The sequence below is a fragment of the Carassius gibelio genome, chromosome A2 (assembly GCF_023724105.1).
Source record: "Carassius gibelio isolate Cgi1373 ecotype wild population from Czech Republic chromosome A2, carGib1.2-hapl.c, whole genome shotgun sequence".
NCBI lineage: Eukaryota > Metazoa > Chordata > Actinopteri > Cypriniformes > Cyprinidae > Carassius > Carassius gibelio.
The window spans coordinates 31,398,851-31,416,315 of NC_068372.1; the positions used below are offsets into that span (position 1 = coordinate 31,398,851).

The 17,465-nt window shown below is 36.6% G+C and overlaps 2 protein-coding genes across 3 annotated transcripts; both read right to left on the bottom strand.

Moving 5' to 3' along the window:
- Positions 1-73: 73 nt before the first annotated feature.
- On the bottom strand, positions 74-5,941 carry LOC127939001 (cyclin-dependent kinase 9). The gene is made up of 8 exons (XM_052535975.1): positions 5,805-5,941; positions 4,887-5,000; positions 3,897-3,978; positions 3,695-3,785; positions 3,076-3,242; positions 2,768-2,939; positions 2,540-2,688; positions 74-683 (listed from the first exon to the last, which is right to left on the bottom strand). The coding sequence occupies exons 1-8, from the start codon at positions 5,843-5,845 to the stop codon at positions 318-320; spliced, it is 1,182 nt and encodes a 393-aa protein (XP_052391935.1). The 5' UTR covers positions 5,846-5,941; the 3' UTR covers positions 74-317.
- Positions 5,942-6,141: 200 nt separating this feature from the next.
- On the bottom strand, positions 6,142-17,465 carry LOC127938975 (folylpolyglutamate synthase, mitochondrial-like). 2 transcript variants are annotated; one of them, XM_052535929.1, is made up of 15 exons: positions 16,902-17,465; positions 14,682-14,810; positions 13,637-13,690; positions 13,489-13,553; positions 12,946-13,060; positions 12,231-12,308; positions 11,940-12,001; positions 10,897-10,999; positions 10,737-10,814; positions 10,512-10,656; positions 10,356-10,436; positions 9,936-10,086; positions 9,038-9,113; positions 8,788-8,935; positions 6,142-8,135 (listed from the first exon to the last, which is right to left on the bottom strand). In XM_052535929.1, exons 1-15 carry the CDS (start codon positions 17,046-17,048, stop codon positions 7,759-7,761), a joined length of 1,809 nt encoding a protein of 602 aa, XP_052391889.1. In that variant the 5' UTR covers positions 17,049-17,465; the 3' UTR covers positions 6,142-7,758. The 2 variants fall into 2 exon arrangements, with proteins under 2 accessions (XP_052391889.1, XP_052391899.1); XM_052535939.1 differs by having other exon boundaries at positions 8,869-8,935; positions 16,902-17,463.

Here is a 17,465-nt window from a genome sequence, read left to right on the forward strand (position 1 = left end):
GCAGACTTATCTCCAACACTACACTGAATCTGTCTGAAAACATAACGCACACTTATTATTTTTTCTCCCACAGTTCACTGGCAGCACAATAAACGCATGCTGTTTTTCTGGATCAGCTCAATATGGATTCAGTAATTCATATAAACTGAACTCATCTCATCAATGATCAGTATTTTTTGTAATCTAGATGTTAACACTAAACAACAGGAACTGTGTCTGCCTGCTCTACTGATGACCAACACAACACTGTGATAAAACAATAACTCAAGATATTATGTGGAAATGTCTTATATTTTGTCAGCAGCTGGCCGGATGAATCAAAAAACCCTTTCGAACTCTGATTGGCTGGTGGTGGCAGGGTTTCTGTTCTGATTGGCTGGCTGCTGGGGCATGTGACCTCTCCTGCGTGGCGGCGCCAGGTACTCAAACATGGAGGTGTTGTGTGTGGAGAGCATGTTTTTGAGGTCAGAGGGCATGGGGTCGGACCAGAAGAAGTCGTGGTTGAGAGCGTCGTCGCTGTCTATTCTCTGAGCTGGATCTAGAACCAGCAGTCTGTCGATGAGGTCCAGAGCGTACGGGTCTTTCACATAAGCCTTCAGTCTGTCCTTCACCTTACGCTTCTGACCCTTAGGAAGCTCCATCTTCTGATACAGCTCATACTTCTTATCCACACCGGGCCAAACCTGAGACAGCACACAATACAGATGCATGAATAAGACTTTAATATGAAACATGGATTCTAGTTTAACATTTATGATTTTTGTTTTATTAAATATGCAAATAAACATTATTTTAAATAAATATTTAAAAAGCCAACTTGAATTTAAGTTCTATATTTATTTTTACTATGATTTTTTGTTGTTGTTAAATATATACATTAATTCAAATGAATACAGAACGTGAATTCAAGTTTCATATTTATGCTTTTGTATTCATGTCATGATATATTTAAGCCAAAAAATCCAATAAAAACAAATAATATAATAAATGACATTTTGAATCACATGAACTCAAAATTCATAATTATGTTCATATTATATTCATATTATTTTTGTACTAATTTTGGTTGAATATAAGTAAATAAAATTGACATTTTATATTCATGCCCTTTGTACTAACGTTAAATATATGCGAATAAATATTAAAAAAGCCAACATAAATTTAAGTTCTATATTTATGATTTGTACTTTTTTTTTGTTAAATAAATGCATGGCTATGGAAAAATTCATATAAATATTGTTAAATATACGCATTACTCAAATAAATATAGAGCATGAATTCAAGTTTCATATTTATGAAATATGCAAACAGATAAAAAATTAGCATGGGCTTAAGCTTCATATTCATGTTTTTGTATTCATCAAGTCCAAAAAAAATAGAAATTCCCAGTTTCATATTTTTTCTTTTTCTAGTTATTAAAAAAAAATAAAAACTAGGATGTATTTGTATAATAATGCAATTTTAGCTCTTCCTTATATTAATTTGACAGAAACAGATCAGAAGTGGACACTTTAGGGTGCTTTCACATCTCTAGTTCGATTCATTTGGTCTGAACCAAGGGCAAACAATTATACATTGTAGCATTTTTCAACTTTTTTGGTTCCTTTTCACACCACACTGATTGTTTTGGTCCGAACCAGTTGAAACGAACCAAAATGCAGACACATGACAACATCCACATCACTCATTGGCCATGACGTATTTCCTAAACTGCTTTTTGATTGGTCAGAATTTACGTGCGGGAAAATCCCAACATAAGAGGGAAAGCCAGCAAACAACATGGAGACAACACAACTATGGAGAGACGACTGCGCGGGTTGGTTTTGTCCCTGGCCATAATCTATTACATTGAGTGTATACACCACAATATGCAAACAATACATTTCTATAATGAAGCGCGGATGCAGCTTGAAAACAATGTTCTAATGCACTGCAGTGCAAACGGCGAGCGGGAATCGCTCGTAACTTCAAGCGGAGACGTGCATTAATTCTTCTTAACTCTGACATGCTCATGGTCATCTGACCAAATTTCTATGAGGCTCCGCACCTCCTCACTACTCCAAGTTTGTCCACGAGCTGCCATGCCAAAGTGCATACTGTCAACAAACACTTCCTCATCTCATAGTGCACAGCGCAGCTGACTATGGCAGCTGGTTTAGTCCAAATATTATCAGTACTTTTTGCAGTTGGGTTTGTTCGAGGTCGGATCACGTTCTCACCACAAACGAACCGCTCCAGAGTTCACTTGTAAGTCTACCGAGACCACCTCTTCAAGCAGGTCTCGGTACGCTTGTTTGGTCCCCCTTTGGTGCGCACACCCGAGTGCGATTGCTGCTTTCACACCTGCTCAAACGAACCGCACCAAAGGGAGAAACGAACTCTGGAACAATTCAACCGATCTAAATGAGGCAGGTTTGAAAGCACCCTTAGACACATTTGAACATGCAAACATTTAAAACAACATTTGTGATCTGACCACCCAAAGTAGATGTATAAACCATGTGTAAAGAGGTCTAAAGCCCAGTTGTGTGTGTGTTACCTCAGGAGTAACAGAGCCACACAGCTGACTGATGAGTGTGAGCTGGTGCTGTTCTGTGTTGCCCTGCATGATGGGGCTCCTGGTCCACATCTCTGCCATGATACACCCTCCACCCCACAGATCTATGGGAGGCCCGTAGTCTCTCTCACCTGACAAAACAACAAATACTCACAGTGAAAATCCAATCATTATATCCCACTGCAAGCGTTTAAGATGTATTTCACTTACCCAGCAGCAGTTCAGGCGGTCGGTACCACAGTGTGACGACCCGGTTAGTGTAGCGGTTCCCCTGACTGTTCTTAGCCAAACTGAAGGCTCTGGCCAATCCAAAATCAGCCAGCTTCAGAACGCCTTCTCTGGTGATCAGAACATTGGCCGCTTTCATGTCTCTGTGGAGGATCTGACACAAACACACAAAACACTCAGTCTGAGACTGGAAGCATCACAGAGACAGCCCAGGGTCGTTTCTTAGTCACGTTAACATCAGATAATCTGTGAACGCTAGCAGTCAAGCTGTAAGCATCACACTATCTTACCTTGTTTCTGTGTATGTAGTAAAGTCCGTTCAGCAGCATCTGCATCACCTTCTTGATCTCAGCCAGAGTGAATTTAACATTAGCGTTGCTCAGCAGCCCAGCGAGGTCGTGCTCACAGAAATCAAACACTAGATAGATGCTGCCCTTATAACGGTTAAACTGAGTGGCTGGAGAGGAAGAGAGGAGAAAAATAAACTGTTAAAATAATCCATAATCCTCATGTCAAAAGCAAGACATCATGTAATTTAACACATTGTCTATTATTTGAAAATGGGTGAGTTACACGGACCCAACACTTTTAGAACAACGAATTTACATGATTACTATGATTGTAATGATTATTATGATTGTCTAGCTGATGATATTTCAGCAGAATGTCTTTGACTTTTACAATTTTTACTAATTTCAATGACTTTTCCGGGTCTAAAATTCACAATTTAAAAATTCCTTTATATTTCCAGTTTGTCCATGACCGCGAGAATGTGGACATAAAGACATTAACGCTTGTAAAGCCACATTTGCATGTCAAAAAAACAGCCATGCCATGCATTTCATGACAGCAGACACACACACCATGGGAAGATTCAAATTAAACACGGATTGTGTAGGTCTTCCTCACCTTTTGTCCTGCAGATCTCAATGAGGTTGACCACATTCTCATGTTTGAGCAGCTGCAAGATCTTGATTTCCCTCAGAGCTGTGATGGGAAACTGAGGAGAAGAACACAAAGACGCTTAAATGTGAGACATCTGCTTTTAAATCAAGAGTCCAATTAGTGTATCACTTGATTTCTGTTCAGGACAGATGCTACATGTTCTCACCCCTTCTTTCTCATTCTCCATAAGTACTTTCTTTAAAGCCACCTTCTTCCCCGTCTGTCTGTGTTTGGCCTTGAACACCTCCCTACAAAGAGAAAACACATGAGTGAATCACTCAACCTCATGGCTAATCCAGCCTGAAATCACTTTGGTTACTTCCAATCCAAAATATAGCAAAAGAAACAGTTCACCCCAAAATGACAATTTGCTTAATATTTCCTCAGTCTTAGAGTCACAGGTCATTTATCTTCATCGAAAGAGGATTTGAAGAAATGTATTATTGCATCACTGATAAAAACATCATAATAATCCACATGACTCCAGTCCATTAGTTATTAGTCCAGTGAAGTAAAAATGTTAGGTTTTAATTTGCAGAAAACAAATCCATTGTGGCCTTTTAACATAACTTTTAACATACTATGAGTCCATAATCCATAATAACTCTTCCTCCATTTAAAAAAAATCTAAATCCACCAACATATGGTGCTTGATCTGTGCATAGACTGTGCATAGACTTTTTTTTGACTGGAGACTTAGACCTAGACATTTTTAAGCAATCGTTTGAAGTTAAATACATCTTAATGATGAATTAGTTAATTACAAACAAGGATATTTTTACTTCACAAGACATTAACTGATGGTCTGGAGGGGTGTGAATAACTTGTGGATTATTGTGTTGTTTTTATCAGCTATTTGGACTCTCATTCTGACGGCACCCATTCACTGCAGAGGATCTATTGGTGAGCAAGTGATGCAATGCTACATTTCTCCAAATCTGATGAAGAAACAAACCCATCTAAATTCTTGGATAGCCTGAGGATGAACCAACTGTGGGCAAATACTAATTTTTGGCTGAACTATTCCTTTAATGACAATGACCCCTATAGACACAACAGCCATTCTCTTCCTGACAGTGGATTACAACAGTAATAAACAGATCAAATGTATATTACAGTTTATTTACCTAAACAAGCGTCACTTAGGTTTACTCACCCGAAGGTGCCCTGGCCGATCTTCGCCAGCTTCTCATATTTTGAGAATTCATCACAGAAGGGAAACTCGACCCCATCATAGTATTTAGACATGATGGCGGTCTCTCGGTCCGGCCTGAACACACACAACATACACATATGAGACCCTGGACCACAAAACCAGTCATAAGTAGCACAGGAATTTATATATATATATATTTTTTTAGAAATAACCAACAATACCTTGTATGGGTCAAAAGGATACATTTTTCTTTTATGCCAAAAATCATTAGGACATTAAGTAAAGATCGTGTTCCATGAAGATATTTAGTAAATCTCCTACCATAAATATATTTGTAATTAGGAAGATGCATAGCTAAGGACTTCATTTCGACAACTTTAAAGGCGATTTTCTCATTATTTAGATTTTTTTTGCACCCTCAGATTCCAGATTTGCAAATAGTTTCATATTTTCCTACTGTCCTAACAAACCATACATCAACTGAAAGCTTATTTATCCAAAATTCTGATGATATATAAATCTCAATTTAAAAAAATTGACCCTAATGGTTTTGTAATCCAAGGTCACATTTGTTTTTAAACACTCCTTTCCACCTGATGTTCTTAAATTGAGATTAATATAATAACAACAACACTCGTACAGACGCATTTTGGCATATTTCAGTTTTAAATACACAATAGTTCGTCTTATAAGACGCTGTTTTGTCTGTGTGGGTGGTTTCGTGTTCTTCTCTCGGCCCTCGACAAAGACAAACACACAAACCCACACGCGCAAATATCAGCTTTACACCGTTACTTAAAACACCAACTATATTTAAACGGTACAGATGTGTGCTTGACATGTTAAAGATAAACATAATACAGTTTTTAATATTTCAAATGACTGATAAAAGATAGATTATTGTTAAAATATTCGTACTTATCCCCACCGCCGGAGCTTCCGGTTTTGTCGCGCTGCATCCTTGCTGTTCCTCTGCGGTCCGCAGGACGGATTCAACCACGTCAAGAAAACCTCTAGCGGCACCTGAAGGATCCGCGATTATCACATGAAGATACTCTAGTCAAATGTGTTTATTTTTTAATTGTAGATTTAAACTTATTTTGATGAAACGTATTTTATCCGGCAGAACAATACCTAGACTCATATCTCAATGTGACATAGGATATGAGATGGATAGAAATTGGACATTGTATAAGAAAAATAAAATAAATATTATTATTATATATAATAACAATGAATGCAATATAGACACAAACAACTTTGAATTTTTATTCATTTTACACCTGGTATATACAGTACATTAAGACTTTTAATAGGACTCTATGACACTTTAAGACAAGAGTGGTATGATCTTTATTGATCAAAATTAATATTCAGTCACATTGTTGTTATTATTATCCAGTCTGTCATATATAACAAAATTAGCCCAAAACCAAGTTCTCATATTCAAAATCCAGGTTGCATTTGAAAATAGATTATACACTCTCCTGTTTACTATAGTACATAAAATGCTACAAAAAAATTATTACATTAAAATTCAAAACATTAGTCATATTTGACAGTCCATTTTTTTTTTTTTTTTTTTACACATCCAGACCTCTGATGTATACACACACACACAAAACACTTAACATTTTTATTCACTATAAACAGATGTGGGCATAGCCATGCATTTATTTAAAAAAGAAAAAGACAAGAAGAAAATAAAGAGTAAAAATATAGAACTTACATTTATGTTGGCTTTTTTAATATTTATTTGCGTATATTTAACATTAGCACAAAGGGCATGAATATAAAATGTAAATGTAGAACCACAGTGTTGACACAATTTGAACATAATTTTGCTTAAGAAGTGACACATTAATATTATATAATTTGAGAACTGTGTATTATATATGGCACAATTATTTCAGCGCTATAAAAAACAAAAACATTAACACTGATGAACAATCAACCTGACTTTCTATTTCATGAATGGAAAGATCAGGTTAAAACATCAAAACTGTAGTGTCAAATAATAAAAAAAGATTAGACAGAAAATGAACTGAATGTACTTTAAGTACTTCAAATTAAAGTATCCCAATAAAGTAAACATAAACAGCTCAAGTAGATATGGATTTATGTGCTTTTTACATAAACTGGTCCAATGCTCTTCATAACGAAAAATGGATGGATTCAAGAAGAAAAGATTTAATCCATGATTTGCTGTGAATTTTACAGTAAAACAGTGATCTGTTGAAGGAATATTTCACCCAAAAATTAAAACTAGCCGACAGTGTACTCGCCCTCAGGCCATCTCAAATGTAACCGAGTTTGTTTATTAATCAGATTTGGAGAATCTATTTAGCATTACATCACTTGTTTAGCAATGGATCCTCTGCAGTGAATGGGTGCCGTCAGAATGAGACTCCAAACAGCTGATAAAAAAATAACAATAATCCACACCACTCTAGTCCATCAGTGAACATCTTGTGAAGAAAAAGATGCATGATTATATGAAACAAGTCCACCATAATAAAGACATCTTTGCTTTAAACCTTTGATTTCATTTAAAACATGGGTCCATAATACTGCTTTCTGCTTTTCAAAAGTTGTTTCAGTCAAAAAACCTTAACTGTGTTGTGATGTTTTTATCAGCTGTTTGGACACTCATTCTGACGGCACCCATTCACTGCAGGTGATCCATTGGTGAGCAAGTGATGAATTTCTTTAAATCTGTTCTGATGAATGAACAAATTCCTCTACATCTTAAACGGTCTGAGGGTGAGTAAACTTTTTTTGGGTGAACTACTCCTCTGAGTGCTGGGACAGAGGGTTCAGGCACTGGGTGTTTGGCTGGATGTCTGGCACTGCAGACACATGCATATGTACGTTATGAGTTTAAAGCAGGGTCCAGGTGTTTTAAAGCCCCTCCCACCAGGTGTAAACTACCTGTGATTAGGACGTGTATGTTCACAGCCTCTCGTAGCGGAGCGGCTTTGGCGTTTATGCTAGGTTTAACGGGTATGACACATTTGTTTGGGTCTGACAGTACCGAGTCTCTTCCCTGACTGATCCACTGCAGAGCGCTGAGGATGCAGGGAAACACCAGTGTGTGGCTGTGTCTTTCTGCCACCAATGGCAAACCGCCTCCGATCAGAAGCTCCGCCTCTGGTTTCTCCCCCTGGCCATTCAGAACGCGCCAGCTCTGCTGGTTGTCCAGGCAACGTGTGAGCATGTTCTCCACAGAAACATTAAAGTTCTGTTGGTCTGAAGGACAGAGTGTGTTATTAAAATGCAGAATGCAAAAAAACCTACTTGTAATGCATCATTCTAACCAAAATATAATCTTTCAAGTGATTTGTCTGAAACAATCTTCATGTAAAATTATCAGAAATCTTCCAAAAACTCAACGTAACAGCTCAAGGGAGATCTTTCTAATAGTCTGATGTTAATTTTTGCTCGATTCACCAAAAAGCAAGAAACACTTAGAAATACTGGATATGAAAGCACATTTCAAATGAGTTTCCTGAAATATTTAATCAATGTTTCAATATTGAATAAAAAAAAATTATTCCTAATCATGTAATTCGGTATCATTTAATTAAACTTGAATTACATTTTTCATAAATTAAATTCAAATAAAAAGCATTTATTTTATGAAATATATTATATAAAATTACATAACATAAATTTTTTTATATATACTCTCTCATTGCAATTCTTTTCCGGATAGCCTGATTTTGCAGTATATTTTGGCCAATACATCTATAAAGGCAAACTCTAAAAAGCCTTCATTGATCTTCATTCTAAAAGTTAAATTCATCCATAAAATGTTGCCAAGTTCAGCACACTTAAGACATCTTAAAACTGGGATCACCAAAAGATTTGGTCCTGAACCACTCAAAACATCTATCTTCACCTCTTATTGATTGACTAGATCTCATATCATCTTCTGCGTCTGGATCTCTTACACAGGATGACGGCGGGAAGCGTCTCTTACCTGCATTACAGGTCGCTATTGCTTCTGTGATGTTCGGACAGAACACGGCGAAATCAAAAAGACAGGGCTACAACAAAGAACAAGCGTTAGAATGCTATTAATACAAACAAACATGAGTCTGGTTGGCTTAGTGCAGATTAATATGATTAAAAACTGTGAAATAACTCACTACGAGCAGTTTGAGCATAGCAGCACAGTCTCTCTCTCCTGTAGCGTTGAATAAGAGCACCCTCACTACTGAACCCCTGCAAACACACAGAGCATTAAACACCAACACAAATTAAACACTGTCTGTCTGTATTCTCGAGTTTCTACAACATCTTTAGATTTGCGTTTATACCTTTCAGTTTTAAATTTACAATCATATTTTAGAAAACAGATCGTTTTGGTTCTTATTTACATTTACACAGTTGCATCAAGCAGATGCTTTTATCTAAAAAGGACCTACACAGTATTAATTGCATGCATGTATTTTATAAGTTCACAGCTTCCCTGGGAATGGAACCCATGACTTTGCGGTAAAGGGATAGCTCACCCAAAAATTAAAAACTCTGACATTAATTACTCACCTTCATGTTGTACCATCTTCTAAAAACAAATGAAGATACTTTTAATTAAATCCAAGAGCTCTCTGACCCTGCATTGACAGCAACACGACTGAAACGTTCGCATACCAGAAAGGTAGTAAAGACATCGTTAACATAGTCCATGTGACATCAGTGTTCAAATGTAATGTTATGAAGCTATGAAAATACTTTTTGTGCACAAAGAAAACAAAAATAATGACAAAAAAAAAAATCTGATGTCAAATGGACTATTTTACCGATGTCCTTGCTATATTTCTGTGCCTTGATCGTGGTAGTTCCCTTGCTGTCTATGTGAGGGTCAGAGAGCTCTCGGATTTGATCAAAAATATCTTAATTTGTGTTCTGAAGATGAACGAAGGTCTTAAGGGTTTGGAACGACACGAGGGTGCATAATTAATGGCAGAATTTTAATTTGGGGTGAACTATCCCTTTAATAACGCCATGATCCACTCTCTGAGTAAAAGAGGAAGGCCTTCTCACCCTGCATTTCTCTCATGTTGTGGTGCGATCTCGCTGAACCAGCAGACACAGGCCTGCATGCTGCGTGTGGTATGAGCTCCATCCAGGAAATACGTCACAGGACCGTGTTTTAGTGTTTGATTGCGCCCAGGCCACTCAGTCTCCGCAAGACCTGTGAAAACGTCATATATATTACCTACAACTGCTAAATGCACTTTGACGCTTCCAAGACTGTGATTTAGTAATTTTAGTGATTAAACATCAGGACAAGTAACCAAAAGGCTGCAAGCTCAAGTCTCAAAAGTGGTCATTTTAATAAAATCTGAAAAGGAAATTTTGCATGAAATACAGAATGCAGCAATAACATCCCTGTCTGTTGCTAATTTCTGCCCATGTAGGCAGCACACATCAAAGCAGTTCACTAGGTGTGTTTTTCCAGACCTTTTATCATTGCCGGACTGGGATGGAAGGCTTGAGCTGGACTCACACCGCTGAACTCCACTGGAGATGATGACACAGGATCTGAGGAACAAACAGCTGATTAAAATCACAATCAGAGGTATGTGAACTAACACACAAACTATCAGAAACACGCACCTGTGAGGAAGTGTCTCTGCAGCCAAGTGTGAGAGAGCTGTAGAGCCAGAGAAGCGTTACTGCGCTGATGATGACCGGCTAAACCCAACCGGAGCGAAGCCTCGCTCTGATACTCCTCCAGATCAGGACACACTGATAACGAACACTGAGAGAGAAACAGAGAACAATGTGAGAACATTGTCTGCAATCTGAATTGTGACTTCAGTGCATGTTTGTATTTCTCACCCCGATTTCTTCTGCTCTCTCTTGAAGCACCTTCATCGGCCCATCAGGCTGTTTGACCGTGAATGCAGGAACTCCTGGCTGCAATAAACACATTCACTTAAAATCCTCTGTACGTGCAAAGTTTTCGATTCTTTTTCACACAAGAGCCACAAATAATCACCTTAAAAATCCCTCCTTTCTGCCAGGCAATTTTCTCAATGGTGTCTCCCAGTATGCTGGTGTGATCTATGCCTAAAGAAGAGACGCCACACACCCAGGGACGCCTAGGAAAAACATTTGAATAAATTAAACCTCAATCACTTTTATAATGAAGCGTATCATTTCTGTCCCATAAGCAGCACCAAGCGCAATCACAAAATATCAAGTTACAACAACAAAAAATCCAACTGGATAGTTGTGCTCTTGAAAAATCGTAAATATTATACACATCACCTTAACAGTGTAATTTCAACCCTCCACAACCTTCCAGTTATTAATACAGGTTTTGTAGGATTCATTTTGTAGTCCTTTAATGATTACAAATTATTATCACACTAATGGAAAAACACATGTGAAAGACCTTACATAAATGATTCAACTTGTATGAACTGGGTCTGTATTTCAGGTTTGCATTAGGCTTGAATGTATTTGTTTCTTACAAACACAGCTTTTCAATTCAAGATGTTATCTGATGGACTGGAGTCGTGTAGATTATTGTGATGTTTTTATCAGCTGTTTGGACTCTCATTCTGACGGCACCCATTCACTGCACTGGTGAGCAAGTGATGTAATGCTCAATTTATTTAAATCTGTTCTTATAAAGAAACAAACCCTTCTACGTCTCGGACGGTGACTCACTGTTCAGCAAATTGTCATGCCTTTAACGTTTTAGAAAGATTCTGTGTGCAACTAAAGCAAAGGTGTTTTTGAATAAAGAGAAGCTGTCATTATTAGGTGTTCTTGAGCATAAGATCACATAAAATTTCTTTATTTTCACATTTCCTATTGTCAGTCAGGATCATTACTGATAGGGTAGGATCAATGAAACTCATGAAGAATGCAGATCAATGATTGGACAGGAATGTGTCAGGCTTGAATTATGAAAAGCTAAATGAATGGAGATTAAATGGAGTTCACACTAGACTAGAGCAGCACAAAGATAGTATTAGACATGCTACACTGAAGCAGAAGAGAAAGAGACAAAGCTGAAGTGCGCTGTGATACCTGATGATATTAGTGCAGTCATACGCTCCACCGATCCCAACCTCAAAGACGGCCAAATCAACCTGCACAGAGACAGAGACGCACACAGAATTCAGGTGAAGAACAATAACCTTAAGCATTTATAATAAAGGACAAGGATCCCGGAGACAAAATAATTCAACTTTGACACCACTGATAAGATGATAACGGAGTAATAAAAAGCCAGCAGTCGATCACGATTAAATATGTTGATCAGGCTCAACTGTAGTTATAAAATGATTACAGATAAAACAGTTCAGTAATGTTGCTCACCTTCTCCTGTAGAAAGATGTGAAAGGCCAAGATGGTGAGAAAGCGGAAATAAGCAGGCATGCTGCCACAATGTGCATCCTGAAAAGTTAAACACAAATGTTATGACAAAGAAAGCCTTTAAAAATCAGCTGTACACTGCCATTTAAAGGATACATGAATGCAGATTTTCAAAGAGACATTTTAGGCTCAGTTCTTTCCTCACATGATTTGACACGCTGTCGTGATTATGCAATTACATGGCCAGACGCCTCGCATTTACACTTAACACAGTTAACATGGAACAGATGCGAATGTAACAAAGCAGCCAGCAGGAAACATGCACTGCCTTCATAGGAACTAAAGCATTAAAACTCAAGAACCAGATCATTGTTTAAAGCTACCACTTCTTCACAAATGCTACCACTTCTTTTTTTTTTTTTGCATCAAAATCATTAATAAAACTTTACATGCAATTATTGATATGTGGAGGTTAGCAGATCACAATAGTGGCTGTGATATGAATATATTCTTATTTGCATGTATTAACACATTTCATCCTATCATCATATGGTACATGTTTAGGATTTTGTCATAATCATAATTAATGACTGAGCTGTTTTTTACCATTCGTTTTCAAAAACTGTCTGGGATATAAACAACTTAGGAAGAAGTTTAATTGGTGAATGTTAGAGAGTGCCTACATTGCATACCGTCTTAAAAACATAGTCCGTCTCACCTTTGTCTCCTCCAGTCGACAATACACCTGCCAGAAGTATTTGGTGAAAAGCTCTTTTCCTATTGGCTGCCCGTTGATTCTGATTCGCTCTCTCACTTGCACCAAATGAGGTGAACTAAAGAGAGAATGCAGAAAATAAACATCACACAAATCAAGCTCCACAATAAAGAGAACACAGTCAATGTAACAACTTTACTACAGTGTTTGTTTAAGGCCTTAAAGGTTTCACTGTGAACAACAGTTGATGATTATGTACTGTAAATCATTAAGTTTGAGCTCAAGTTCAACAAAACCTAGGACAGACTGATTACGTCATTCACACGGTAATACTGACACAGCACATAGCTTTACTTTCTCCTCAAAGAACTTGTTTATTTGAGTGGACAGATCAAGCAAAGTTCATACATGTGCATGCATGAATAAACAAAGGAGTTACGCAACACTTACACAGATTTAAAAACCCTGCTGCACCCACAATCACTAAAGAATGACTATAAACACGTTTATCTCCAAAAACTGAAGTATTATGACTGGTTATAATACCTGTAGAATCCAGTCCGGAAGCCATAGTTTCTCAAAATCTGTTCTGTAAAGGCACATGTTGAACCCTAAAAAAAACATATATACTTTCATCATTTTATTGAACTTTATAACTTGATGGAAATTTTTACTGAAAGGTGAACAGGTTTACCTTTCCTTTCGTTCCAGTTACATGAATAATATTTAGACGATCAAGTTCATCTACCTGAGGACAAACAGGACACATCAGCGCATTGTGAATGGTTATTTAGAAAACATATTACAATTAAAATATGGATGTGAAGATGTTTTAACAAGTAAAGATGTGCAAGAATTTGTTTTCATGATATGAAGCAGAGTTTAGTTGTTTTTGGCTTCCAATGAGCGGTCACAGTTAAGCAGATATTGACTATAATGGCTTTAAATGTATCTTATAATAGTTTTACAATTATAAGCATTATACGGTTTAAATAATGTGTCATTTATATTAATGAGTCTTTTTATGAGGCTTAAGGTTTAAATAAATAATGTACAGTTTTTTTATGTGCCATCTTACTCAATTTATTAAAATAAATAATTTTTTTTATAAAATTAAGTACCCTTCATTTGTAAATCATTCAATTCACTGGATCTGGATGTAGGCATTCCCACTTTGTTATTTAAGCTCCAAAAATACACATGCTAAATCATAATAAATCTAGAAAATATTATTTACAATTAATTTTGTAATTAAAATAAATGTTTCAAGTCAAAATAAGGAAAAAAACTTTATGAATCTCATCAGTTGCTTTGTGTCTAAGGTGCAAATAAAAAGATATAATTTAACAAAAATGAAAAAAAAAAAAGAATTATATTTAATTTTTAATGTATTTAATTTTCCCAAATTAGTCAGTGACACATTATACACAAAAATGCACAAAGGCTAAAGCATATGCTTACAGAGATTTGATGTATGCATGCATGCACACTGGCATTTATTGATGCATTTAACGCTGATATTTAAATACTTTTTACACAATGTTGTCCTAATTCACAGAAATTGTATATTATTCGCTCACTAAGCTGTCAATTAAATCTCTTAATCAGTCAAGGATTAATGATGCACAAATATCATTAATGGAGTTAGTGTGATATAAAAGCACTCCTACAGTCATATAAGGATGTGGGCGATACCATTCACTCCAATCAGGAGTGTTTTAGTGCTGTGAAGCTGATACCTTGAGTCCTGCCCGCTGGAGGAAGCCTCTCATGGCCTGCAGCTGGAGCTGAGGATGACCTCTCTCTCTCTTCACCTGCTCCAGCGCGCTGGCGTTCGTCTGGAGGGTGTTGAGGGTGCAAACCGCATCCTGAAACACATTCATAATGCTACAGGATCTCAAAGATTTCATGCCATCTCAGACAACAGCTCTGGACTTCACAAGACTCTCATGTTTACATCCAATCCAGATTTACAACTTGTTATACAAGTGTCATTTTGAGCTAATATTCAGAGGATAGCCAGATGTCCATGTGAAGCTTTAGCCTCTACGGAATTAGGCTTTACTCTTGCTTTACTAACAAAAACTGAACTTCTGAACTCTTTCATAACAGTAAGTCAATGTTTAGCCAGGACATCTGGTTTATAAAGTACAATCAAATTACGACTGTCAAATGAAACCCTAATGTTTTTATTACTGAATGTTTTGGTTGGTTGGTCGCATATATTAACAAAATAAAACATCCTTGACTAGTGACATAAGATTAGGCAAAACCTGACACCATAACAAATCTGAGGAAACCTCTAAAAAAAATTTCTAAGATATGCAAGTAGTTTAAGAAACGTGAATATTACAATTAGTGCTGAAAAACAATTAATCACATCCACAATAAAAGCTTTTGTTTACATAATATGTGGGTGTACTGTGTATATTTATCTCGTACTTATAAATAAATACACGTTCAGGATATATTTTGAAAATATTTACATGCTTTTACATGTTTATATTTACATAAAATGTTATGTATAAATATATTTAATATATAAACAAAATATATTTCTTAAATATATACATGCATGTATATTTTTAAAACATAATAAATGTAGACAGTACGGGTACATATATTATTTAAACTAACACTTATTTTGGATTTGCTTAATCTTTGACAGCACTAATTACAAAACTTTCATGTTCTTAAAAAAAGCATACTATTCTACTACTATACCATGTACATATTACATAATATATATATAAGCAAAGCATTCAGTAATTGTTATTTTACTGTCTTTTTGATTTCTCTTCATGTCCTATATTTCAAATATAATAATCAAAATAATGTCCTACAGTTTTAACCATAAAGGAATAAATTCAGCATTTTGTCAATATTCCAAATGTTAACAATTCTACCAATAAATCTTTTTGTGACATTGACTAATAATTTTACACGTCAGATTTTACATCTACTGTATCAATCTTCACCTAATTCTCTGATAAACAAACATAAGAGATACCAGAGTCTCAATAACGACCATAACTGGATCTTTTCTACACACACATAAGTTAATCCTCAGTTATGGCTGCCTGAGCACATGGCTTTATGAAAGTAAGTAGAATATATGGCAAGCCGTTTTGACAGCCATTGCTATTACTAGTCTCTATTTTTGTGTTAATTCTTGTAAAACATTAGTAAATAATCCAATTGAGAAATAACTGCAAGGCTAATTAATTAAATCCTAGTACTAATTTCTTTGCTATCCAAACAGTGACAACTTTCTATTAATTTATTTGTAACAACTTAAGTTTTGTTAACAGTTGCTTGTAGTTACCAGTGACTAGAAACAAAGAAATAAGTTGCATTGCAAAAATACTAATACAATTTTGTTACTAGGTTTATTATAGATAACTAACAACCTTTGTAATATTTTTGTATTCTATCTACGTTATTTTAATTGATTATACAATTATAAAAAGACCTCTGGAAACTCTAGCTTGCTTTATTCTTTTTCTATTCTATCGGTTTTCTTTTTATTTATTTTATTATTTAAAACACTTGCTACGTGTACTGCGTTTATGCTAACTAAGACTTGTTGTAGCACTTATATATCATTGCTCTATTGACTGCTTCTATTGTCCGCATTTGTAAATCGCTTTGGATAAAAGCGTCTGCTAAAAGACCAAATGTAAATGTAAATAAATGTCTATACGGCTTGCCGTAAGAATATGTATTGACTTCAATGGAACTCACTCTAGCCATGAGCTCATTACGCGGAAAAAATTGCCGCCCTTTGATTTTAAACTAACGGCTGATGTTCTGAATCAGCCGCGTGCGCTGGATTTACCGCGCTATTTTAGCCGAGCCCCCAAAAAATTGCAAACAAAAACGCACAAACTCAACAATTATTGGTAATAATTTCCATACATCCAGTTCACACATTGACATAAGGACGAAGTCCGCGTTACCTGGTAGTCCATTCTTCGGAGCCGCGGAGCAGCTTTGGTGCTGGAGAGTCTCACTGACAGCTCGGTGACTTTGGTCCAGAGTCGGTTGCGCGCGGGAACCTCGCTACACGCGCGTACACGCTCCAGCACGCGGATCAAGCGCAGCATGGTGAACCCAGAGACAGCAGGAAGCAGCTCCTAATTTGGGGGGTTTCCTGTCACGCCTCCTTCCTTCTCCCCGTAAATATTTCAGTACTGTTTACTATCGCCAGCGCTAGTGACAACAATTTGGCGCATTCGATTAAAAAGAGAATTCAACTATGATTTGTGATTCGAGGAATTCAAGGAGGTTTAAAAAGTCAAGAAGCTGCAGAGCGGTTAGTTGAGTCTCCGTGACATTTCCAGTTCGCTGTCGATTCAGAGCACTATTTCAACCAGGCTGCGGGTTAATGGCCTCAGAGAAACACGGCGCGCTGCACAGGTGCATGTTAAAAAACGGCATTTCTCTGGTTTGCCATGCATGCAGTGCTGCTAAATGCTTCTCGCGTGTCAGCTGTCTGCAAGAGCCAGCGCACAGCTCGTACT